Source organism: Oncorhynchus masou, chromosome 22 (genome assembly GCF_036934945.1).
Source record: "Oncorhynchus masou masou isolate Uvic2021 chromosome 22, UVic_Omas_1.1, whole genome shotgun sequence".
In the NCBI taxonomy this organism is placed as follows: domain Eukaryota; kingdom Metazoa; phylum Chordata; class Actinopteri; order Salmoniformes; family Salmonidae; genus Oncorhynchus; species Oncorhynchus masou.
Window position 1 is genome coordinate 14,386,161 of NC_088233.1, and position 25,422 is coordinate 14,411,582.

Below are 25,422 nucleotides of genomic sequence, written 5' to 3' on the forward strand. Positions count from 1 at the left end.
AATGTATTCAACCTTTTCTGGCCCATGGTGTTGCATTTGAATGTTTATTTTTTAAGCTTGGAAAAGAGACCCTTAAACCTGGACCACACACCCTCTCCACTGAAAATCAGGCTATTGATTGCTTTGTAACTCTTGCAGATAGCCACTGATTCCTTCCAAATCAATCATGGTTGAATTTGCAATTTCCAAATTGTTATGTCCAATTTCTTATGTCCAATGAGCACCGATACGTTTGATTAATATTTTCTCTTCATATGACAAGGATTGAATTTTTTTTCCAGTAGATTGTCGACTTTATTTATGATGACTGCTAGCTAAGATTTTGAAAGTATCTAGTCAAAGCTACTGTAGATACAACATGACTTGACGTAATTTGATCTGTGGCCAATGACCTTGATCCTTCTTGGATTGTCACTTCTATTGTAAATCTATCGCAGCACCCAAGGGGCTTGAATGTTCAAGCTCTCACTGTAGATTTTGTGGTGATGTAGTGTCCCCATGAGTGACAGAACAATGAGCCAATCACGGCGCTCTGTATTTTCCGCTTGCTGCCCCAGCACCACAGAAAGTGCTGATCTAGGCTGATACACCTGCATTTTTGGAGGCTTCTTACTCAAGAAAGCAAAAAATAAACCATGTTTGTATGTGGCTTTATTAACTAAAATGATTTTATAAAATTACATTGTTTGCAAACTGATATGTGACATGTATTAATGCCAAAATATCTAGATGTTTTTATTATATATATTTTTTTGCTAAACTGGTGGGGCTCAAAATAAAGGGTCGCCACTGAATATACTGTACAAAAATATAAACGCAAAATGTAGAGTTGGTCCCATGTTTCATGAGCTGAAATAAAAGATCCCAGAAATGTTCCATGTGCACAAAAAGCATATTTCTCTCATATTTTGTGCACAAATTTGTTTACATCCCTGTTCGTGAGCATTTCTCCTTTGCCAAGCTAATCCACCCACCTGACAGGTGTGGCATATCAAGAAGCAGATTAAACAGCACGATCATTACACAAATGCACCTTGTGTTGGGGACAATAAAAGGCCACTAAAATAACCTGACTTCAGTGGGCAAATGCTCACGTTCGATGGCCACCGGCACACTGGAGAAGTGTGCTCTTGGGATGCGCTGGATCAATGTGTAAAACAGCTCTTCCAGTTCCTGCCAATATCCAGCAACATCGCACAGCCATTGAAGAGGAGTGGGACAACATTCCACAGGTCACAATCAACAGCCTGATCAACTCCATGCGAAGGAGATGTGTCGTGATGCATGAGGTTTTCTGATCCACTCCTCTACTTTAAAAAAAAAATGTTTTTAAAGGTGTCTGTGACCAACAGATGCATATCTGTATTACCAATCATGTGAAATCCATAATTTATGACCTAATGCGTTTATTTAAATTGACTGATTTTCTTATAAGAACTGCATCTCAGTATAATCGTGGCAATTGTTGCATTCCTATTTTTGTTCAGTGTCCATAGCTAAATATATAGCAATACACAACAACAACACTTATAAAAGTACAGCACAATTTACAGCTGTTATTTGAATGCCATTTAGGTTTTCCAAACCTTTCAAAGCCATGGGCTGTATCTTCAAAACACTTAACAAAGGAGGACTACAGTGCTTATGAATAACAATTCATCCCTGATTGGTGAAGCGACATACAGTTTTTAATTGGCCTACACACCAATCAAAAGCAACTAATATTGACGCGTTTATTTACTAGTTGGAATTAAGAAACTCTGATATTTCCGACTTCTAAAATGGTTGTAGATATACCCGTGCCGCGTTCAAAAATTCATCAGTCGGAAATGTCCGAGTTTCCTAGTTCTGACTAGGATATGAATGTGGCATTTGTTGCCGAATCCTCCCATTTGATGACGTCAGATGTGGCTTCTACAAGCTGGTGGTGCCGGAAGAAAAGATGGCGGATCATGAAGAGCAGTTATCTGATGAGGAGAAGGTAAGATGTCATTTTTTTTTAGCATCTCTTGATTGGATGACATATGATATCGTGTAGGTATGTGTGCGTTTATTAAAAATATTAATCGACTGTGCATAAACAGACCGCGATTTCTCGCTCTGCTAGTCTATATTTTTAGCTCGGCAGCCTCTGCCCAACTTCCGCTCCTTTGCGAATCTCAAATGGAGACTCCTTGTACGGTCCTATCTCTGAAATAGGAACCATGCAGCGTATAACAAATAAACTAACGCTAACATCTCACCCCCCCTAATCGTAAATCTTGTAACCAACGCCGTGCTGTAATTTGTGTTTCTTTATCGCTTTGTGTGATCATGTCTCAACTTCTCACGAATGAGTAGATAACGTTTAAGCAAGTCACCACCTCGAGCTCTACACGCCCTGTTCGTGTTCTGTATTTGTTGCACGATATACTGATCATGTGCAATTTACTGTTTGTCTGTGACGGATATGACTAGTGTTCAATCTCGGATTTAAATATTGCTAAACCAAGCTGGCTAGCATGATATCATTGTCACAAGAAAGCTAGCTAAACTGAGATGACAACAGTATCGCTGGTTGGCTGTACATTACCATTATCTTAAAAGGAATAGCAGTAAATTAACCACTGCACAAGAAATTACTTAAGATCAGTGTTCAACATTATTCATCTTCAACTAGTTTGTCCACAACATCTTAACGTCAGAAGTTTATTAGGATTTTGACAGGGCATCGTCCAATGGGTGTGGCTCCCTCTTCCCCATCAGTCACAGACATGAGCTAATCATGCTAGCACGTTAATTATTGTGGGTTGAGTGTAAGGACTGAGCCACCATATGTCGCCGAGATGTAACATAACATCCCCCACCCGGCCCAGTAAACCACAACCTCAAGTCTAGCTGGCTTCACTCATGATATCCCCACACATATTTTAGCTAGCTAACGTTAGCTATAGTGCATCACTGTTGTCAGGTAGTACGAATACAGCACAAGTAATGGTATTTAGGCCATGTATTTTGCATTCAAGTCTTCTCATGCTCGGGAAACTCTTTCAGTAGCCTACAGCTGTTCTAGTGTCTCAATTGAATTTATCTAAAGACCGTGCCTTCAGAAAGTATTCATACCACTTGACATATTCAACATTTTGTTGTTACAGCCTGAATTAAAAATGGGTTAAATAGATGTTATTTCACCCTTCGACACACAATACCCCATAATGACAAAGTTGAGACATGTAGTTAATTTTCCATACATTTCAAAAAAACATAAAAATCTAATTTATGTATTCAGACCCCTGAGTCAATCTTTGTAGGAGGACCTTTTGCAGCGATTACAGCTGTGAGTCTTTCTTTAAACACTGTCAAATTGGTTGTTGATCATTGCTTGATTGCTTTTCAGGTCTTGCCATATTTTCAAGTAGGTTTATGTCAAAACTGTAACTCGGCCACTCAGGAACATTCACTGTCTTGATAAGCGACTCCAGTGTAGGGCGGCAAGTAGCCTAGTGGTTAGAGCGTTGGGCCATTAACCGAAAGGTTGCTGGATCGAATCCCCGAACTGACAATGTAAAAATCTGTTACTCTGCCCCTGAACAAGGCAGTGTTCCCCGGTAGGCCTTCATTGGAAATAAGAATTTGTTCTTAACTGACTTGCCTATTAAAATAAAGGTTACTTTCCTGCTGAAAGGTGAATTAATCTCAGTGTCTGGTGGAAAGACTGAACCAGGTTTTCCTCTAGGATTTTGCCTGGGTTTAGCTCAATTGTTTGTTTTTTTAAATCCTGAAAACTCCCCAGACCTTAATGATTTATAAGCATACCTATAACATGATGCCACCACTATGCTTGATGATATGGAGAGTGATACTTAGTGGTGTATTAGATTTTGTATTTAGAACAAGAATATCACTTTTTTTTTTGCAGTATTTAGAGCCTTGTTCCTAACATGATGCATGTTTTGGAATATTTGTATTCTGTACAGGCATTCTGTAAATTATGTTAGTATTGTGGAGATATTACAATGTTGTAGATCCATCCTCAGTTTTCTCCTATCACAGCCATTGAACTCTGTAACTGTTTTAAAGTCACCCTTGCCTCACGGCAACTGAGTTAGGAAGGACGCCTGTATCTTTGTAATGACTGGGTGTATTGATACACCATCCAAAGTGTAATTAATAACTTCAGCATGCTCAAATGGATATTCAATATCTCCATTATTATTTTACTTCTCTACCAATAGGTGTCCTTCTTTGGGAGGCATTGTAAAACCTCCCTGGTATTTGTGGTTGAGTCTGTGTTTTAGTTTCGCTGCTCTACTGAGGGATCTTACAGATAATTGGGTGTTTGGAGTACAGAGATGAGGTAGTCATTCATGTTAAGCACTATTGCACACAGGGTCCATGCAACTTATGTGATTTGTAAAGCACATTTTTTAACATTTAGGCTTGCCATGAAAGGGGATGAATACTTATTGTCTCAAGACAATTCAGTCTTACATTTTTTTTTAAACAACTTAAAAAAAAAATCTAGTTCTACTTTGACATTATGTGGTATTGTGTATAGACCAGTGAAAAATGTAAATGAATCCATTTAAATTCAGGTTGTAATGGAACAAAATGCGGAAATAGTGAAGGTGTGTCAATACTTTCTAAAGGTACTGTGTCAGAGGAGCTAATGATGCATTAATGCGATGCATTAATGTGCGTTTTGACACTTGCCTTGACTCGTTATCTCACATCCCTTGACAGCCAGCGAGCTGTCAGGAAACAGCTGCCATGGGTGTAGATGCAAAAGTCATAAACAAGTCCTTTTTTTAAATAACCAAATTGACCAACAAGTTATTTGTGAGACCTTATATTTGCTGCTAGGGACTGATCATTATCTCTTGGGGTGGATTACTTTCCTAACCATTAACTGTGATATTTATGGAAGACCGAGTTGCCCCTCTGGGTTTTAGTGAACATTTGAAAAAACAAAGTCTACATTTTTAAATGATTTAGGAAGGAAGAGTCAACACCATAGTCGTCAAGCCATTTTTTCCCCCTTTAAGTGCCCTTACGGTGCAGGCCTGCCAGCTTCCTTGTTACGCAGGGCCGCGCATCAGAGGAGATTGGCATTAGTCTGTTTGCGCTCCACTTAAGAGATGCTGCTGAACCTATCGTATCCTACCGCTGTTTCTTAGCACTGCCAGATGTGAAGTTGCGTACATGTCATCTTTTAAAATGCCAGTCTGTGTTGATATACCCAAGTGAGGGTTGAACTTGCTCAAAGTGCCAGAGCGTACCATGGAAAAGTCTTAGCTAGAGACAATGCAGTGGTTTGTCTTTCAGAACCCAGCAATTGCAACAATGTGGCCTAGCCTAATGGCATAGAAGGCTTTTCAGCGTACCCTACTGAATGTAGTAGACCTATGTACGCCTAGCTCATTGAGTGGGCTCAAAGATTGCCTATAGATGGGTTCATATGGGAAGGTTAAGTGCAGCCTCAGAGCCAGTAGCAATCGAGCTTGCAAACTACAGATATAACTGCCCAGTCCTAGCGCTGTCTCTGGTGTCGCCCTTAAATACCTACTTGACCACTGTATCACTGTCTGCAAGTGTCTGCTCCACCCTGACTTTTAGTGACTATTTTAAACCTCAGCCATTTTAATATGGCTTACTTTGAAACTGAGAACAATGTTTGGGTGTTTATCATTTAGCCTAAGTAATCTGAGACTTTTTACAGGAGATTGTTGTCAAGTAGCCTACTCTAATAAACAAACCATGGTTATCATGGCTGAACGTACAGCCTCACAGTAAACATAATGATTTCTGTAGTATTGGCCTGCTTCTCCTGTGTGTGTTTGTGAAGAATGTCTAAGGAACACTTCTCTTGTCTGTACGTGTCTTCCCTGCTATGATAGATTTGGATGTGCAGGAGAAACAACCCTGGTGGTGCTGTTCAGTGTGCAAACAGCTCCACCTATAGCCTGGGCTTGCTACAGTATGACTCTGGGGTGGAATACAGAACATCTGTTTATTCCAAAGTGTTAACAATCTATTTGCTGTGTTGCTCCTGGATTTCTTATCTTGGCAGCAGGGTGCTTTATCCCCCCCCAGCCCAAAGCAACATTCAGGCCTGCAGTGCAAACAGTAAGGCCCTATAACATCTGCATTGCGGAGAACGCGGACGGAATCCAGACATTAAAACCGAATTCAACAATATTCAAAAATGTGAACTTTGTATGAAATCAACTAAATGTATTGAACTTTTTCGGAAATCCATTAATTTGCCCAAGTTAAGACATGAACAAAATGAACCAGTGATATTTTGCTGCAACTTTCTGAAAGAGTACAGGAATTCTCCTATCTTGTGTAGCCGTTAACAACAATGCTAATGATAACTCTCTGCTGGTAGATGGAAAGGCTTCCCAAAAACCTTCCCAATTGAAATGTTAAACTTTTTACGGCTAGGGGTCGTTTCGACAACATCCAGTGAAATTGCAGAGCGAGAAATTCAAAATAAATTATTAGAAATATTTAACTTTCATACAAGTGCAATACACCAAAATACAGTTTAACTTCTTGTTAATCCAGCCACTGTGTCAGATTTCAAAAAGGCTTTACGGCGAAAGCAAACCATGCTATTATCTGAGGACAGCACCCCATCAAACAAACACATGACAATCATAATTCAACCTGCCAGGCGCGACACAAAACTCAGATGTCCCATAAACAATATGTCCCATAAACATCACAAATGGTCTTTTTTGTTAGATTAATTCCATCGTTATATCCCCAAAATGTCTATTTATTTGGCATTTGTGATTCAGAAAAAATACCATTTATCTAATAAATTACCTGTAATCTTGGTCCAAACATTTCAAACAACTTTCCTAATCCATCTTTAGGTATTTTAAAACGTAAAAAAATCAATCAAATTTAAGACGGAATACACTGGGTTCAATTGCGGCTAAAATGAAAGTGGAGCGAGCTTCAGGTAACGCACCTCAAACGAGTACACTAGGCTGGACCCTCGTTCTGAATAGCCATACTTCTTAATTTCTCTAAAGAGAAACATCATCCAATTTCTAAAGACTGTTGACATTTAGTGGAAGCCTTAGGAACTGCAACCAAGTGCCACAGAAATCTAGGCTCCCATAGAAAACCAATTGAAAATACAGTGAACTCAAAAAAAAAAAAAAAAAAAAAAAAAAAAAAAAAAAAAAAAAATCCTGGATGGTTTGTCCTCGGGGTTTCGCCTGCCAAATAAGTTATGTTATACTCAGACATTATTTTAACAGTTGTAGAAACTTTAGTGTTTTCTATCCAAATCTATCAATTATATGTATATCCTAGCAGGCAGTTTACTTTGGGCACACTTTTCATCTGGACGTGAAAATACTGCCCCTATCCCAAACAGGTTATTAACTATAATGAAGCCTAGACCTACCTGGCAGAATATCATTTGCCTCAATCCAGTGGTCTTTTATTTTGGAAACTCTGCAATCACATGAGTGCTATAGAAACACCACCAGCCAAACAATACAAACTCATTTTAAAATGTCTTAGATTTTTCCCAGATCTCAAGTGGTCTCCTGTTGTGGTTTAAGCATTAATGTGAACTTAAACAACAAAATGTCATGTTCTTTCTATTAAAAGTGTGATTTTTATTTTTTAATCTTTGGCCTTTAAACAGAAATACACCATGGAATCAGACAAAAATAAAACATTTTATAGGGCCCTAAAACAGCAATAACATTCAGTAGAAACAAGAATGAACTAGCCTAATTCTGAATTTGTTTAGGCGTTGGGCAGTAGTATTGGTAAGGGAAACACTATCTGCATTTGTGAAACTAACCGTAACAAGGGCTAGAATGTCACTGGTCTCAAGTTCTTCAAAGATGAAGATTTGTGGAAGAGTGACTATAAACAGCTCAATGGTAGACGTGTGTTTGTGTCCTTTGCCCCATTTTATTTTAGAGGTTCTGGTCCAGTTACTTCCAGGGACATTATGGGGATGATTATCTTCTTTATTTGTGGCTATTCTTCTCATCGCCTCAATGGTTGTGACAGAACAGAAGACCCTATGCTGGCTACCCATGTACTGTTTTTCTAGTTGTACTGTGCTCAAGGTGCCAATTCATATATCACAAATATGGGGATGGATGGAGAGGTGCCAGGATGGAGGATTTAGCCCCCTGGAGTACACATCTATAGGATGCCTGCAGGCCAGATACACCCCTTCCTCCTGCCTCATGGTTTAGGGTTCTGGAGTGTTCTGATAAGTGTGATTCTGGGATTAGGGATGGTGTTCTAGAGCTGTGTGTTTTGGAATAACAGATGCTCCTGGGAGTGTGAATGTGGGGAAATCGAAACGCATCATCACTGGAGGACAGAGAACACAGAGAGCATCTGGTGACTGTCTGCCCAGGAGCTTACAAACACTAGGCTCCTACAGGGGGTCTCTCTGTGTGTGTACGCATGCATGGCTTTGTGAATGTGTTAGGCTATCGTCTAGTCCAAAGTGTGTTTTTATAAGATTATAGCGAGTAGGGTAGGTGTCTAATTCCATGGCCAAATTTGAAACAAGATGATTTAAGTCCTTTGTTGAGTGTAAAAAAAAAAAAAATAAAAAGTGTAAAAAACAAATCCTTCTTGGAGCCGGTCTGTTATCAGTGTTCCTTTTGAAATTACCTCATTGTGTGTGGGTGTGATCCAAACCTAGCGTCACAAGGTCAAGTATTTAATTCTGTGGACACGACAGCTCCAGCTCTCACACCAAACAGCCAGTTAGTCAGAGACACAGCAGCATCTCTAATAAAGGACGTGGCAAAAATCTTTTAAGTTTGCCACCATCAGTGTTTGTTTTTAGACAATCTGTTGTGATGAATTATTTTTGTCTCTGACGCCAAGTGATTTCAGTTTAAATGTCGACTACTAGATTGTCATGCTGCAGATTGTCATGAGGCAGTAGGCCTTTACTAAACATACTAAGTATTCAAGTAATGGTTGGTCCTTTCCTCACTTCTCGCTTCTACTGATGTTACTGCAGGTTAGACAGTAGCACTCGATGAAACACGACCACTTCACTTACCCTTGGTATTATCATTAGCTGTCAGATTGTGAGTGAGTGTCACAAGTCTGTCAATTTCCTTCAGAGGCTTTCTCAGGCTAGCCCTACTGAGGTGACACCAGTGCCTTTGTCCCAGGCTACATCTGTCAGGTCAGCTGGCTAACTTCTAGCCTTCTTCTCTTCAGTCTCACCTATTCTGACTCCTTGATCTTCACTATGGTGGGGTGCAAAAAGACCCTCAAAGCAACCTGGTGATGATCACAGCAGGACTCTTACCACTTCTCACTTCAGTAAATCACTTTCAATTCAATAAAGTTGTGATTGAATGTGGAGGATAATGTGGAAGAACAGTTTGTTTGCTCTGTCTGAACAATACCTGCATTGTCTCCTGTTATGACACACACTCTGTTAAAGAATAAAGATGGCCAAGTGATTATGATATTATTATGGGCCAGTGATTACACTGAATTGAGTCATTTATTGAGCCCTTTTTTTTAATCAGGAAGTCAGCTGGTGAAACAGATCCATCATGGACCATGGTTTAGTAACGAACTACTAACATGGTTTAAATTGGTTTCATGAGAATCACCCCAATAGTCCTAATTTAAGTGCATCATGCCTTTTTATTCACGCCCAACAGACGTCTTGTGTTAGTGTCACTACATCAATGTTAACACAGTGCAGTGGTAGGGTAACGCTATAATAGGTTCGAATGAGGGTAGCCCTAATGTTTTTTTAGACTAAATTCTCTTACAATATAGACCTGACTAAGATTAGCAGTGCAATAAAAAGGCACAGCATCTCACGATGCTAGGCTATAAGAGCAGAGTTGAGTGTACATGTAGCTGAGGAACGCTCAACTCTGTTATATCGAGGCGGAGTTGAGTATTGATAACTGGTCGCGTGAATTACTAACGACAACTTATTATTTTATTTATTTTTGAACCTTTTGACTAGCCGAGTCAGTTAAGAACATTCTTATTTACAATGATGGCCTAGGAACAGTGGGTTAACTTCCTTGTTCAGGGGCAGAACAACAGATTTTTAAATGTTAAAATGCTTACATTTACCAATGTTTGTCCTGTACAACTACAGTTCTTCCGCAGGGTGCTGAAATTCATACTATTTCATGAACTTTTGAATACAACCGAATATTTCCTAATTTGTGCCAATTGAATCCGTTTACGTAGTACATCAAGGCAGCTAACGTGTTAACGGTACAGGTTCCCCAGGCCCCCCCCACTCAACTCAAAAGGTGGCGCACAGAATGCAAAAATATTCTTAGAAATATTTAACCTCCACACATTAACAAGTCCAATAGCTCAAATGAAAGATAAACACCTTGTTCATCTACCCAGTGAGTCAGATTTCTAAAATGTTTTACGGCGAAAACATAGCACATATGTATGTCAAACCACCACAAAGACACAGACGATATACAGCCATTTTGTCGAACAAAAGATGCAATCACAAACGCAGGATTAAAAGAAAAATAATTCACTAAACTTTTGAAAATCTTCATCAGATTACAGTAATAGGACATGTTACACAGTACATTTATGTTTTTTTCAATAATATGCAATTTATATCCATAAATCTCCATTTACATTGACGCCATGTTCAGAAAATCCTCAAAAATGTCTGGAGAAATTATAAATAGCTCCGCCAGATAACAGAAATACACATCATAAACTTTGACTAAATATACATGTTCTACATAGTTAGAAAGATACACTGCTTCTTAATGCAACCGCTGTGTCACATTTCTTTTTCACATTACAGAAATCGCTCACTATGCAATAATCTGAGGCGGCGCTCAGGCGTAAGCAATATTTCTCCGCTATGTTGGAGTCAACAGAAATACAAAATTACAACATAAATATTCCCTTACCTTTGATGGTCTTCGATCAGAATGTAGTGGAAGGAGTCATACTTACCCAATACATAATTTTGTTTCAAGTTGTGTGTCTTTGTATTAGCATCTGCTAACACTTTCAGCTGAAATGCACCCAAAATGACTTCTGGTCCCGCACAGTTGCGCATCAAAACTTAAAAATTACATTATATGTCGACTAAACTGGTCAAACTAAGTGCAGAATCAAGCTTTAGGATGTTATAAACGTACAAAACAATTGGCGATTCAACCGGACAAAAGCAATTCTTCTCAGACAATCTGGAACATAGGAAGAACTGTGTACAATTCGCGCCCTAACGCGCATGTATTTTCTCGCGACCCCCACTCTTTTGCCTCCCAAAGGGTCAAAGCTCGCGGGATTTGCACAATCAAAGGCTCTACTGAATGAGGACATCTAGTGGATGACCTAAAAAGTGTTTCCAGATCCATAGCTGGTTGGGAAGGGTGGGGGCAATGACGTCAAAGTTGCCCCAACTTTCATGTTTCCAAAACTAGTTTGGGAGATTGGCTGCCCTGTGAGTTCTGCTATACTTACAGACATAATTCAAACGGTTTTAGAAGCTTTAGAGTTTTCTATCCAATAATAATTATTATATGCATATATTAGCAATTTTGGACAGATTTTTTTTCAGTTTACTAGGGGCACGCAATTCATCCAAAGGGGGCAGTATTGTCCCGAGCCTTAACAAGCTAAGTTACGTCTCCAGTTGAGCAACACCATTTAGGAAAAAGTTAGTTGTATTCTAAGTTTCATTAAAAGTATGAATTTCAGCACCCTGCGGAAGAACCGCGGTTGTAAAGGTAAGTATTTCCAGAATGTAACATTTACCAGTATTGACTGATGGTGACTCCATGTTGCTCGCAAATCGCGTGACCAGTTATCAGTACGGCCAGTTGTCCTCGGCTAGTTTAAACTGAGCATAGCAGATAACACTGCAGCGCCACTACGGAGCTTTCAATGAACGTGTGTTTACGTTGCTCTGAAGCATAATAAGGGAGGCCTGATCCAAATGGCTCCATTTTTAGCAATGAACACTTTATTTTATTTTTCCCCAGAGCAAGGCCAGCAGCAACGAAGACACACAAGAATCCCAGAGCACCTCTCTTGCTTTCACCCTATCATCACTCATTAGTGAGAATCAATCTGCAGCCGCACTGGGAACCAAAGCTCTCATGCAGACCACTAATAAGGGCCCCAGGGAGAGGCACACTTTCCCAGCCTGTCAGTCCAGGGGAGGTGGGGAACAGGGACGATAGACTAGCCAAGCCCTACCCCTAGCAGAGAGAGGGAGGGGTGCACTTCACTACTAGGCTCCTCAGCACATTTTCATGCCCTTATATGGTCATGAGCCACCAGGGGAGGGAGGGGCTGCCTGCCCCATGCTGTCAGTTTCACATGTGACCTCCAAAGAGGAAATGTGGTGCAGCAGGGGACAGACGGTTATGTTATGAAGAGAGGACAACTCTGGGTGCATGATGGCTGAGAAGTGAGAATTGTGGTTGTAAACCCACTATTTGTCCATGCTTTGGGCTTAGCAACAGAAAAAACAGTCCTCATTAGATGGGGTTAGAGGGGTTGCTTGTGTGTTTCGCACTTCCCCTTATTGACAAGGTTTTTAATAACTGATTAACGTAGTCATGATAAGAGGGGATCCTCTGAATAAAACCAAAGCCAAATTAAAATAAATGGATAAACACATCTACCTGATATGTCTATCGTTGTGACATCACAAAGAAATGACTTTGTTGTTTAAACAGATTTGATTTACCTTGGAAATCATTGCAAATGCAATAGAACAGCAGAGTATGCATAACATTTTAGTATGTTTATTTGATAGATGAGTGTGCTGAAATAGCAGTGGGCCGGATTCTAACTAGGCACTTTTTCTCTCTTTTATTTTTACCATGATGCTCTTCTGTTTCATAAACAACAATAACAAATAAGCCGGTGATGCGGATGTCAGCTTTTAAAGTGTCTGTCTTGCTGTTTTGTAGGTACGCATAGCAGCAAACTTCGTCATCCACGCCCCCCCGGGAGAGTTCAACGAAGTTTTCAATGGTGAGAGTTTGTCTGTGTGTGTCTATCGCCCAAAGTCAGGATACTGGTCTGAGCGCCACAACTCCCAATTTACCTGCTGTAACGCCACAGTTATAACTGGAAGAGCATCCAGTCACAGCATCCTGATGAGCGTGTCACTTGACACCGATAACCCTTCGCATCTCGAAACCACACACTGCAGAACAGACTTCTCTCTCTGTATCGCAATATTTCTGTCTCACACCCACATGCACTGTCTAGTTTTCTACTAGCCTGTTGCGGAGCATTTCTGAGAGGGAGAGACTGAGTCGCTGGCCCATAGTCCCCATCAGACCATGCACTATGCTCCTAACATAATGAATGAATGACATCACAAAGGCCAGACTGAGGATGTTTCTCAATATGCATACTACCGTACTCCACACTCATGCCCCGAGTGCATTCTCCCAGGATGTCCTCACAATAACGTACTCCAGAGTACGAGTGTGGAGAACGCATAAAACGTTACATTTGAGAAAGCACTCCCCCTACTGTAGTACCTCACGCTGCACCTCCCCCTACTGTAGTACCTCACGCTGCCCCTCCCCCTACTGTAGTACCTCACGCTGCCCCTCCCCCTACAGTAGTACCTCACGCTGCACCTCCCCCTACTGTAGTACCTCACGCTGCACCTCCCCCTACAGTAGTACCTCACGCTGCACCTCCCCCTACTGTAGTACCTCACGCTGCACCTCCCCCTACTGTAGTACCTCACGCTGCACCTCCCCATTCACTGATCCTTCTTCCAGCCAGGACAATGGCAACAATTGACGAAACCAGATATACTCAATGCAAACGTTTTACATAATTATTAGTTAGGTATATGTGTATCGTAATACTCTAGCTAGCCAGCGATTTATACAGGCAAAAATGACCTAAAACTAATGTTATGCAAGGTAGATGTACATTTTCCGTTTGTAGTTACCAATTCTTCGTGGCGATTTGGCTACCTAACAGTAGTATCTAGCCAGTAAGCCCCATTGACTTATGGGTTTGCGATCAGGTAAACATGCCAAAATGAACACCGTATATTAATTAATGTACCAAGATAAAATATTGTAGTCTTGCAACATATGAGATGTGAATAGACAACATTTCATTCTGAAGTCGGAGGGTATTTTCACTTCGCTTCAGTTCAAATTTCAATACATTTAGCGTAATATTTCTTAGCATACTTTCAGATGTATGCTTCAATATGTACAAACGGGAGTACGCATTCAACGTGCTTCGCATACTTTGATATGGACAATTTGTATGCTTGGAGCATGGTAATATGCATTTTGAGAAACATCCTGACTCTCTGGGTCAGTAGGGCAGCCCTGCCTTGAGGCCTCAGCCCAGTGGGTATGATCACAAACGGGCTGACCGGAGAGGAACAAAACCAGGGACTATTTAGCACATTGGTTGTGAGTGTGTACGCCTGCCCACGTCCATGATTAGCTTTGTCACCTCGGAGTGCCTCCATTTCACAGCCCAACACACAGTGTCAACACTTCCCCTTTCATCTCTTTGAGTTCACAGCCCTTTACACTGTGTGAACTTGCCATGGCTGGTTTAGCTTCATCGTAGGGCTCTCAATTTAAATTGAACCTTTATGGGATCGGTGTCCCTAAACCGGGACAGTTGTTGCTCAATATGCGATAATGTGACTAGGAAACATCGTATACAACAGCCAACTTTTCAGCACATTTGGGCAAACTCCTGGCAGACTTGATGCAAAATATTGTGTAGTGAGGTAATTCTTACTGGATCAGTCTGAAACTTTGCAGACATGCTGCCATCGTGTGGACAAAATCAAAGTTACACCTAGGCTCCTATCTTAATGTGTATGGCCTTTCTCTTGCATTTCAAAGATGATGGTGGAAAAAAATATATATATAAAAAAAGAAAATGCAAAGAAAAAAACATTTTATTTTACCAGATCTAGTGTGTGTTATTCTCCTACATTCACATTTCCACAAACTTCAAAGTGTTTCCTTTCAAATGGTATGAAGAATATGCATGTCCTTGTTACAGGTCCTGAGCTACAGGCAGTTAGATTTGGGTATGTCATTTCAGGCGACAATTGAAAAACAGTGTCCGATCCTTAATGGGCTTTATTGGCATGGGGAAACATGTTTACATTGCCAAAGCAAGTGAAATGGATAATAAACAAAAGTGAAATAAAACAATAACAGGAAACATTACTCACAAATTATCAAAACAATGAAGACATTTCAAATGTCATATTGTGTGTGTGCAGTGTTGTAACGATGTACAAAAGTGAAAATAAATAACAAAAATATGGGTTGTATTTACAATGGTGTTTGTTCTTCACTGGTTGCCCTTGTGGCAACAGGTCACATCTTGCCGCTGTGATGGCACACTGGTATTTCACCCAATAGATATGGGAGTTTATCAAAATTGGATTTGTTTTCAAATTATTTGTGGGTCTGTGTAATCTGAGGGAAATATGTGTCTCTCTGGTTATACATTTGGCAAAAGGTTAGGAAGTGCAGCTCATTTTGTGGGCAGTGTGCACATAAATCAAATCAAATGTATTTATATAGCCCTACGTACATCAGATGATATCTCAAAGTGCTGTACAGAAACCCAGCCTAAAACCCCAAACAGCAAGCAATGCAGGTGTAGAAGCACGGTGGCTAGGAAAAACTCCCTAGAAACGCCAAAACCTAGGAAGAAACCTAGAGAGGAACCAGGCTATGTGGGGTGGCCAGTCCTCTTCTGGCTGTGCCGGGTGGAGATTATAACAGAACATGGCCAAGATGTTCAAATGTTCATAAAGCATGGTCCAATAATAAGGCAGAACAGTTGAAACTGGAGCAGCAGCACGGCCAGGTGGACTGGGGACAGCAAGGAGTCATCATGACAGGTAGTCCTGAGGCATGGTTCTAGGGCTCAGGTCCTCAGAGAGAGAACACACTTAAATTCACACAGGACACCGACTAGGACAGGAGAAGTACTCCAGATATAACAAACTGACCCTAGCCCCCCGACACAAACTACTGCAGCATAAATACTGGAGGCTGAGACATGGCGAGACCTGGCTCTCGAGAAGACAGGCTGTCAGTCTCTCGCTCTTTTGGTCTCATCTCTATTCAATATAAAGGGCCTTATTGGCATGGGAAACGTATGTTTACATTGCCAAAGCAAATGGAATATACAATTAACAAAAGGGAAACATTAGTAAACATTACTCGTTCTCTCTCTCTCTCAGGGGCTTTATTGTCATGGGAACATGTATACATTGCCAAAGCAAGTGAAATAAACAGTCAAAGTGAACAGTAAACATTTCATTCAACATTTAAAAAAATAAAAAATTCAAATGGTATTATTGTCTATGTACAGTGTTGTGCTAATAGTTGATGTATGAAAGGGAAAATAGATTATTTACAATGGGGTTTGTGCTCCACTGGTTGCCCTTCTCTGTCTGAGTTTTGTCCCCATGATAGCCCTGTGACTGGAATGTTTATGTATGATAGAGAGGGATGTGATTTGATGTGAATCCTCCTGTGTGTTTGTGTGCTGTAGGTTTCTGAACTCTGACGTGTGGTTCTGTACTTCCCACAGATGTACGATTGCTGCTCAACAATGACAATCTGCTCAGGGAAGGTGCAGCACAGTAAGTGATGAAATATAGACCCGTGGTCTGCTCACGTCAAACTATCAACAGAATGAGTTCATTATTAACCAACTAGAAAGATGAGGTCTTTGTTTCTCCAGGAAGTCATTCATTATTGGCACTGTTTTAATCCTTGTACCTGTTTGTCTGTTTCTTTAGTGCTTTTGCACAGTACAACGTGGACCAGTTTACCCCGGTGAAAATAGAGAGATATGACGAACAGGTAGGACTACAGTGAAACAAGACATGCATGTTTTTCATCAGCTTTCACAATTCACAGCCTTTATCCAGTCAAAGCCTATAGATGCTAGTGACTCCAAACCTGGTATCATTAGAAACAAACCACAATAGGGATTAACAGCTCGAGTCATGGATTCTGAGAATAACTACATAAAGGAATGAAGCCTAGTGCCTTCAGACTTACCTTAGGGGTCATGTTTTATTCAATGGACTGAATATTAGCCTTGTTGCATATCGATTGTATTGTGTTTTTATACACAAACAATAATTCCTCTTCTAGTACTATGTTGGTACTATTCCAGATCAGTGTGGTTGTGGTGTTGCCTAGATAACACAATGATACACCAATAAATGTTCTGGTTAGCACACACTAGAATGCATATCAGGAATACAGTGCATTCAGATAGTATTCAGACCCCTTTTTCAACATTTTGATACATTAGCCGTATTCTAAAATTAATTAGTTTTTATTTCACTTATTACAAATAAAACAAATCATATTTACCTAAGTATTCAGACCCTTTACTCAGTACTTTGCCACAGCGATTACAGCTTCGAGTCTTGGGTATGACGCTACAAGCTTGGCACACCGGTAGTTTCTCCCATTCTTCTCTGCAGATCCTCTCAAGCTCTGTCAGGTTGGATGGGGAGCGTTGCTGCACAGCTATTTTCAGGTCTCTCCAGAGATGTTCGATCGGGCTCTGGCTGGCCTGTTCAACCTCTTTCATATCGTCTGAGATCCCCAAGGATTGGAAAGCTGCCGCAGTCATCCCCCTCTTCAAAGGGGGAGACACCCTGGACCCAAACTGTTACAGACTTATATCCATCCTGCCCTGCCTATCTAAGGTCTTCGAAAGCCAAGTCAACTAACAGGTCACTGACCATCTCGAATCCCACCGTACCTTCTCCGCTGTGCAATCTGGTTTCTGAGCCGGTCACTGGTGCACCTCAGCCACGCTCAAGGTACTAAATGATATCATAACCGCCATCGATAAAAGACAGTACTGTGCAGCCATCTTCATTGGCCTGGCCAAGGCTTTCGACTCTGTCAATCACCATATTCTTATCGGCAGACTCAGTAGGCTCGGTTTTTCTAATGACTGCCTTGCCTGGTTCACCAACTACTTTGCAGACAGAGTTCAGTGTGTCAAATCGGAGGGCATGTTGTCCGGTCCTCTGGCAGTCTCTATTGTGGTGCCACAGGGTTCAATTCTCAGGCAGACTCTTTTCTCGGTATATATCAATGATGTTGCTCTTGCTGCAGGCGATTCCCTGATCCACCTCTACGCAGACGACACCATTCTGTATACTTCCGGCCCGTCCTTGGACACTGCTATCTAACCTCCAAACAAGCTTCAATGCCATACAACACTCCTTCCGTGGCCTCCAACTGCTCTTAAACGCTAGTAAAACCAAATGCATGCTTTTCAACCGTTCGCTCCCTACGCCCGACTAGCATCACCACCCTGGATGGTTCCGACCTAGAATATGTGGACATCTATAAGTACCTAGGTGTCTGGCTAGACCGTGAACTCTCCTTCCAGACTCATATCAAACATCTCCAATCTAAAATCAAATCTAGAGTCGGCTTTCTATTCCGCAACAAAGCCTCCTTCACTCACGCCGCCAAACTTACCCTAGTAAAACTGACTATCCTACCGATCCTCGACTTCGGCAATGTCATCTACAAAATAGCTTCCAATACTCTACTCAGTAAACTGGATGCAGTTTCACAGTGCCATCCATTTTGTTACTAAAGCACCTTATACCACCCACCACTGTGACCTGTATGCTCTAGTCGGCTGGCCCTCGCTACATATTCGTCGCCAGACCCACTGGCTCCAGGTCATCTACAAGTCCATGCTAGGTAAAGCTCCGCCTTATCTCAGTTCACTGGTCACGATGGCAACACCCACCCGTAGCACGCGCTCCAGCTGGTCTATTTCACTGATCATCCCTAAAGCCAACACCTGATTTGGCCGCCTTTCGTTCCAGTTCTCTGCTGCCTGTGACTGGAACAAATTGCAAAAATCGCTGAAGTTGGAGACTTATCACCCTCACCAACTTCAAACATCTGCTATCTGAGCAGCTAACCGATCGCTGCAGCTGTACATGGTCTATCGGTAAATAGCCCACCCAATTTACCTACCTCATCCCCATACTGTTTATTTATTTACCTTTCTGCTCTTTTGCACACCAGTATCTCTACCTGTACATGACCATCTGATCATTTATCACTCCAGTGTTAATCTGCAAAATTGTAATTATTCGCCTACCTCCTCATGCCTTTTGCACACAATGTATATAGATAGACTCTTTAAAAAAAATTTTTTTTTTAAATTCTGTTATTGACTAGTTAATTGTTTACTCCATGTGTAACTCTGTCTGTTCACACTGCTATGCTTCATCTTGGCCAGGTCGCAGTTGTAAATGAGAACTTCTTCTCAACTTGCCTACCTGGTTAAATAAAGGTGAAATAAAATTTTAAAAAAGGACTTTGAGACTTGTCCCAAAGCCACTACTATGTTGTCTTGGCTGTGTGCTGTCTTAACTCTCCTGTGGAGAGATCTGAAGGATCAGGTTACTGTGGATCTGCTCTACAGCGTGCTCTCTCCTGTATAGGGGGAGAGCGGGAAGTCGGCTGTTTTATGGCGGTCGTAAAATACTGCCTCTATGCTCTGTAGTGTTCGAGATTGGAATGTAAACTGTGGAACACGGAGAAACACTTGGACATCAAAAGTTTGGATAATTAAACAACATTTATAGTTTCAAGAATGTGAGAGTGGTCCGTGGACATTTAAGGGACAGGCATGACGAGTGTTTCATTTGGTGATGTCATCAAGTACAGGAAACACTCATCACTGTGTCTCTGGTTGTGTCCCCCATAATTAGGTGTATGTGATTAAACAAACTATTTGTGAAAAGATGTCGTGATGTTAACCCATATTTTCTCATTTAGGTTTTCATATAGTTAACCAAATCAGTGGCCACGCCCACGTGAGCATTGACATTACACCGGCGTCATGGAACGCCCCTTTTCCCAGAAGTGCATAAAACCCACCTCTGACAAAATTTACATTCGACCAGAAAGCATGGAGCTGTGGCTACATGTTGAAATGGTTAAGAACTACAACTTTATAGGCCACGGAGACCATACAGCGTGTAGCGTTGGCTACTCGGCTGGAAATGGGTTAAACTCAGACTATCATTCACTACAGAATAAGAGCAAATCCTAGACGTAGAATTACTGGTCTGCAGCTGGAAATGGCGTAAATCTAGTACGAGAATACCCACAACCGTTATTTTGTCATTCTGTCTTCACATTTAATGATAGTCAGACACAACAGTGCTTAGGATCATTGTCCTATTTTGAAGGTGAACCTTCGCCCCAGTCTGAGGTCCCGAGCGCTCTGGACTAGGTTTTCATCAAGGATCTCTGTGCTTTGCTGCGTTCATCTTTCCCTCGATCCTGACAAGTCTCCCATTCCCTGTCGCTGAAAAACATCCCCATAGCATAATGCTGCCACCACCATGCTTCACCGTAGAGATGGTGCCAGGTTTCCTCCCGAACTAGCGCTTGGCATTCAGTCCAAAGAGTTCAATCTTGGTATCATCAGACCAGAGAATCTTGTTTCTTATGGTCTGAGAGTCCTTTAGGTGCCTTTTGGCAAACTTCAAATGGGCTGTCATGTGCCTTTACTGAGGAGTGACTTCTGTTTGGCCACTCTACCATAAAGGCCTGATTTAGTGGAGTACCGCAGAGATGGCTGGCCTTCTGGAAGGTTCTCCCATCTCCACAGAGGAACCAGAGCTCTGCCAGAATGATCATCGGGTTCTTGATCACCTCCCTGACCAAGGCCCTTCTCCCCTGATTGCTCAGTCTTGGTGGTTCCAAACTTCTTCTGTTTAAGAATGATGGATGCACTGTGTTCTTGGGGACCTTCAATGCTGCAGACATGTTTTGGTACCCTTCCCCAGATCTGTGCCTCGACACAATCCTATCTTGGAGCTCTACGGACAATTCCTTCGACCTCATGAACCTGGATTTTGCTCTGACATGCACTGTCAACTGTGGGACCTTATATAGATAGGTCTGTGCCTTTCCAAATCATGTCCAATTAATTGAATTTACCATAGGTAGAAACATCTCAAGGATGATCAATGGTAACAGGATGCACCCAAGCTAAATACATAGGTATTTATAGAAGGTGTGTGTGTGACTATTTTACGACCACCATTCAAAAGTTTGGAGTCACTTAGAAATGTCCTTGTTTTTGAAAGAAAATCACTTTTTCCATTAAATAACATTAAATTGATCAGAAATACAGTGTAGACATGGTTCATGTTGTAGGCATCACTCCTGTGTTCCAATGGCATGTTAGCTAATCCAAGTTGATCATTTTAAAAGGCTAATTGATAATTAGAAACCCCTTTTTCAATTATGTTAACACAGCTGAAAACTGTTGTCCTGATTTTAAAGAAGAAATAAAACTGGCCTTCTTTAGACTAGTTGAGTATCAGCACTTGTGGGTTTGATTACAGGCTCAAAATGTCCAGAAACAAAGACATTTCTTCTGAAACTCATCAGTCTATTCTTGTTCTGAGAAATGAAGGCTATTCCACGTGACAAATTACCAAGAAACTAAAGATCGCAAACTTGCTCGAACCAGAATAGAAATAGTGCGAGGCCCCGGTGCACAAATGAGCAAAGGGAAAAGTACATTAGTGTCTAGTTTGAGAAACGGATGCCTCGCAAGTCCTCAACTGGCAGCTTCTTTAAATGGTACATGCAAAACACCAGTCTCAACGTCAACAGTGAAGTGATGACTCTGGGATGCTGGCCTTCTAGGCAGAGTTGCAATTAAAAATCCATATCTCAGACTGGCCAATAAAAATAAAGCTTAAGATGGGCAAAAGAACACACACTGGACAGAGGAACTCTGCCTAGAAGGCCAGCATCCCAGAGTCGTCTCTTCACTGTTGACGTTGAGTCTGGTGTTTTGCATGTACTATTTAATGAAGCTGCCAGTTGACAATTTTGAGCCTGTAATCGAACCCACAAGTGCTGATACTCAACTAGTCTAAAGAAGGCCAGTTTTATTGCTTCTTTAATCAGGACAACAGTTTTCAGCTGTGCTAACACAATTGAAAAAGGGTTTAATTATCCTTTTAAAATGATTAGCTAACACAACATGTCATTGGAACACAGGAGTGATGGTTGCTGATAATGGGCCTTTGTACGCCTATGTAGATATTCCATACAAAATCTGCCGTTTCCAGCTACAATAGTCATTTATAACCATGTCTAAACTATATTTCTGATCAATTTGAGATTAATGGACAAAATGTGCTTTTCTTTCAAAAACAAGGACATTTCTAATTGACCCCAAACATTTAAACAGTAGTGTGTATGTATATTTTTATTGGGACCTTTATTGAGACCTGATTTGTCATTATGTGGTATTGTGTGTAGATTGAGGGATGAAAAAAATGATTGAATCTATTTTAGAATAAGGCTGTAACGTAACAATGTGGAAAAAGTCGAGGGGTCTGAATAATTTCCGAATGCACTGTAGATCAGGAAAAAAGAGGCAGAGAGAAAGGAGAGCACAACTCTTTCCCTTTCTCCCCTTTTACCTCCTTCTTACCTTCCTACGGATCTCCCCTCTCAATCTCTCTCCAGGTCTTAATCACAGAGCATGGAGACCTGGGCAATGGGCGGGTCCTTGACCCTAAAAACAAGATCTCCTTTAAGTTTGACCACCTGAGGAAGGAGGCCAGTGACCCGCGGCCCCACGATGTGGATGGCGCCATGGAGGGCTGGAGGAGTGCTGTGGATGGTGCTGTCCGGGCCTACGTCAAGGAGCACTACCCCAGCGGAGTCTGCACCGTACGTCTGGGCTGCATAACACCCATCTTCTTGATCCTGCGCTGTTAAATTTGTCATTTTATCATGTAATGTGAATTAATTGAGTACACTGAGTGTCAAATCTCCCCTTAGATTTACGGCAAAACCATAGACGGACATCAAACCATCATTGTGTGTATCGAGTGCCATCAGTTTCAACCCAAAAACTTCTGGTATGTATGGACTTTATAATTTAAAGATGCGAGATGAATGAAGTATTTTAGATTTCTAGTCATGTAAATGGCTTCAAACTCCCTTCAGGCAGAATCTAAAAATGTTTAGCCTGCAAACCTTCTATTGTCTGGTTTACACGCTAAACACTGTTCAAACACCATCTTAGCTTGCTTTTTTCGCTACTTGGCTAACCAGTGCCTGTTGGTTTAGAGATTGTTGGCCTCCCGTTACCTTGTTGAGCCAGCCCCGATCAGGTTAATATAATTGAAATAGGGCTGTGCCAATCCTCTTTGCGGTGAGTTTTACTAAGCCTAAGGCTCCCTGACTATAATGATCTTATAGCTTCTGTACAAGATCTGACACCTCTTAGGAAAGACTGCTGTGTAGTGGATAGAGGGGGAGTGGGAGAACACTCAACACACACTTAGAGAGCTTGTAGACATACTAAATTTATTCTCTTTGTAAAGGAACGGACGTTGGAGGTCAGAGTGGAAATTCACAATTGGCTCCTCCACCACTCAAGTGGCCGGCATCATGAAAATCCAGGTGTGTGTGTGGGCGCATGGTTTTCGGGTAAGGTAATTGAGTTCCAGACCATTGCACACTAACACACCACTCTCGGTCTGGTTGTAGGTTCATTACTATGAAGACGGCAACGTTCAGCTGGTCAGCCACAAAGAGGTCCAGGAGTCGATGTCCATTTCTGTGAGTACATCACGACATGGAATACGTGATGAAAAACACACCTCAAAACATGTACATGCACGTTAGTATGTATGTTTGACAATCTATTTGAACCTCTTGATTCACTTCCTGATTTCCACTTGGTTCCTCTTCACTAGAACGAAGCTGCAACTGCAAAGGAGTTCATTAAGATCATTGAGGCTGCAGAGAATGACTACCAGGTGTGTGTGAGATTGGGAAAGCTTTGATATGGACACGTGTGCCTGATAAAGTAGTTGTTATATTTCTAACACAAGATACTGAAGCATCATATTTTGTGACGAGTAATGTTGATGGCAAACTAGTGGCAAGTGTCTCTGGAAACCATCACCGAGTGACAATTCCTGTCAATTGTGGTTCTTATTGTGACACGCAAAAGCCCAAATGAATTTCCCTCTCTCCTCTTACCCCGTCAGACTGCCATCAACGAGAATTACCAAACCATGTCGGACACCACTTTCAAAGCCTTGCGCCGCCAGCTTCCCGTGACGCGCACCAAGATTGACTGGAACAAGATCCTGAGCTACAAGATCGGCAAGGAGATGCAGAACGCTTAAAACAAACAAAACGGAAAACCCCAACATTGCATGACTGGATTGTTGTATCGTCTTTGTACAAATTAGATTAATGGGGGGGGGGGCAGAAAAGGTTTGGTCTCACAGAAAAAGTCTACTTTTATGAATGCTTTTATACAGACACTGTTAAAAACATAATCTGTATAATACCTAGATGATAATCATGATATTATTGTTGGCAAAATAGGATGTGGAGGACGACGTGGAGCATAATGCGTCTCAATGTATGTGTGCAATATTTATTAATATGATGGTGAGCCCACACCTTTTCTTTAACCTAAAGGAAAACAATTCCAATTGTAATGATGAAACAATTATTTTTTTGAGGAGTATCACTGTAAAATATATTTAGAGTAGGACTTTATTGGCAAATACAGGATAAGAGAATCCTCCACTGTACAACACAGTTACTGTCTCATACTGTAAAGAGTCCCTCAGTCGTGTTCAATTGCTCGTACTTTTATGACATCATAATGACATCTTTTGCACAAGCGGTTAGTCACCTTTGCCAATGTCTACCACTCAAGTTTCTTGTTACACTTCATATTGGTACTCTCCCCACGGTTTGCCTCATACGTGCACATCTCAAGCTTGCGACCCTCCTGGCTAAACTGCAGTTTAACTCCCTGACTTCTGAACTGAATGTTCATTTAGCAAAAAAGGAGAAACTGATAACTTGACACGCTTAATTAACAAGTCTTTAATTGCTACTAAATGTGGATAATGTTGAATTTAAATTTACAATAAAAGGTAAAAGTATCACTTTCTCCCCCAGTGATTATTTTTTTTATTAAAACAGATCTGACTTATAACATGGCACATTGTAATATATATATATACCTGTATTAAACATCCTTGTCTGATTATTTGGTAATTTATTGTAATTCAGTCATGACTATGTTGCATTAAATTACACTTTCTATTTACTTACTAACTCCTACTTTGTACCAGTTTCTCTCACTTTAATGGAGTTTGAGAATGGACCCGTTCCAGGCTACCTACAATGCAGACGTGTTGCATAGATTATCAGATTCCTGCAATGGACATTGCTCGTCTGCCTGCCACTAGCAGACTTGTAATTGTGCGTGCAGGGCTAGTTGAACTCTTCATTGAGACAATGCTGAAACATCAATCCATGGGTGAGTCAGTGCCACATTTTA

General features: G+C 41.2%; 1 protein-coding gene across 1 annotated transcript; it reads left to right on the forward strand.

Annotated features, from left to right (window-relative positions):
* The first annotated feature begins 1,893 nt into the window (after nucleotides 1–1,893).
* LOC135509048 (F-actin-capping protein subunit alpha-2) lies at nucleotides 1,894–25,022 on the forward strand. Its single transcript, XM_064929351.1, has 10 exons — nucleotides 1,894–1,981; nucleotides 12,939–13,002; nucleotides 16,591–16,642; nucleotides 16,802–16,865; nucleotides 22,566–22,772; nucleotides 22,884–22,963; nucleotides 23,432–23,510; nucleotides 23,598–23,669; nucleotides 23,807–23,869; nucleotides 24,104–25,022. Exons 1-10 carry the CDS (start codon nucleotides 1,943–1,945, stop codon nucleotides 24,242–24,244), a joined length of 861 nt encoding a protein of 286 aa, XP_064785423.1. The 5' UTR covers nucleotides 1,894–1,942; the 3' UTR covers nucleotides 24,245–25,022.
* The last annotated feature ends 400 nt before the right edge of the window (nucleotides 25,023–25,422 follow it).